Below are 2,010 nucleotides of genomic sequence, written 5' to 3' on the forward strand. Positions count from 1 at the left end.
GTCCAAGGAAACGTCCAAGGAAAGAAACACTTACATGCACATGTACACCCCTCCGCCTCGGCACCTTGAATCCGCCTGAGACGTCTAGCCGCATCCATACATTCCACACGCCATGCCTTCCACCAGACGGACCCATCCCAGCGTGCTGTCAAGACGGCACGCACTGACGAAGCACTGACGAAGGATTCACATCCACGCTCCCATCCTCCCCCCACCTCTCTCTCTCTCTCTCTCTCTCTCTCTCTCTCTCTCTCTCTCGCCATCACCAACCGCCAGGAATCCTTCGGCCCTTCTCGCCCAGCGGTCCCCGGATCGTCATCGCTTATCTCGGCAGCCCTGCTGATCAGCTCTTCTTCTTTCTGCCTCCTGATGACTACTCCCTGTCACTGTTTCATGGCAGCAAAATCCAAACATGCTGTTACTACGGTAGTCGTGAATCATACAAGTGCATCGCTGCGACTACATGCGCCGAGTTGTACAAAACATGACGAGATCCAGTCCTTCTGCTCCTCCTCGTGCCCCTCCTCTCCTTTTGCCATGCCATCACAACTCACATGAGGCTGCACGTCCCGTACTGCTGCCTGCACTGGTCCAGATACCCCTGCTCCTCGTCTGTGCCCTCGTTCGGCAGGTTGTGCCTCCGTACCAGCCCGTTGAGCCGCAGCGTCTGCTCGCCGTCGCCGTGCCACCACTTGAGCCTCTGTAGCTGCGGCGCCGACGGCTCCTCCGCGTCCGCGTCCTCGCTGAGCTCCCACTTGCCCGACGACACCGTCACCTGGCAGTTGTCCTTGGGGAAGTGGTGCTCCGGCACAAACACAATCGTTGGCGCGTCGTCTGATGGCGGGAAGTCGGACCTGATGCGGAGCTTGTACTCTTGCGTTGCGCAGGTCGAATCCTGCCTCCAACACCTTGCCCCCGACGACAACAGCCGTCGGTCGGACGTACGCCTCGGCCGCCCGGAAACCCCGGTGCGTTCGAGATCTCCGGGTCCTTGCCCGAAGGCGCCGAGGAGATTGAAGGGCTGCGCATGCTCGACTCGAGGTTGCCCGGCGTGACCACGAAATCGTTCGGCAGGTTGCGTGCGCCGTCGCCCGTCATGAGATCCTTGACCGAATTCTCGTTGGGGTCAAGGTGCGGCGGCAGCGGTGACGTTGGCAAAAGCTTGTCGTCGTGGGAGAAGATGGAAAGATCCTCGCCGTTCCACTGGTCGCCGTATTCGTGCGTGTTCTACTCTGCGTTTTAGCCAGGTGCGCGACGCGCGAGGTGCTCCATCGCCAACATACCGACACTGTGTAAAGCCAAAGACAGTGGCCTTCCATGCCCGAACCCTCGACGCCGAAATAGTTGGCGTCCATTGCTGCAGACTGGCTCGTGTAGTCGCCCGTCTTGTACGCGTAGTGGTCGTCCATGTCGTAGGGAATGCCAAACTCCGTCATGATGCACGGGTGGTTGCCTAGGTGCTCCTTGCCCTCCTTGTACAAGTAATTGTGCTGGTCCCTGAAGCAGTTGCGGATCGCCGTCTCGCCCACCTTGACTGCCAGCGCCGGTGTCCAGTACCGTCCCCGCAACACGCCCACCACGTCAACATTCCAGAGCTTGTTCCACTTCTTCGTCATGAGCGTAATGCCGTCGTACCAGTGCGGCGCAAAAGCCATATTCGGGTCATCGTCTTCGGTGCCCTTGATCTTGGGCGGCAGCTCGAGGGTCGGGTACTGCATGATCATGATGCAGTCGGTGTGGATCGCTCGGATGGCGTCTCTGTACCGTCGGTATCCGTCCATAAAGTGCGTCTGCGTCCAGTTCGGGAACGTGTATTCGAGTCCCGTCCTGGGGTTCTTCTTGAAATAGTCCTTCTTAAGGAGCGTGTCCGTCTTGGGATCCCACACGCCGAGCTGCGCCCACAGACACTCGCCCATCTTCCACTTTTCGTCGCGCTTCCACCCATACCGCGAGTCGTCATAGTCGGCGGGCAGCCACGCAATCTCGCCGTGCGGGTCGACGAGCGTGCTG

At 59.7% G+C, this 2,010-nt stretch overlaps 1 protein-coding gene across 1 annotated transcript in view; it reads right to left on the reverse strand.

The window, feature by feature from the left end:
* VDBG_03644 (Protein tyrosine kinase) overlaps positions 1-2,010 on the reverse strand; it is a gene marked incomplete at both ends in the record, with an annotated part of 3,845 nt that overhangs the window by 720 nt on the left and 1,115 nt on the right. The window contains 4 exons of the mRNA XM_003005645.1: positions 35-174; positions 555-871; positions 946-1,227; positions 1,284-1,934. Coding sequence (XP_003005691.1) covers positions 35-174; positions 555-871; positions 946-1,227; positions 1,284-1,934 — 1,390 coding nt within the window. The remainder of the gene's footprint in view (positions 1-34; positions 175-554; positions 872-945; positions 1,228-1,283; positions 1,935-2,010) is intronic.

Source organism: Verticillium alfalfae, genomic scaffold (genome assembly GCF_000150825.1).
Source record: "Verticillium alfalfae VaMs.102 supercont1.4 genomic scaffold, whole genome shotgun sequence".
Lineage (NCBI taxonomy): Eukaryota > Fungi > Ascomycota > Sordariomycetes > Glomerellales > Plectosphaerellaceae > Verticillium > Verticillium alfalfae.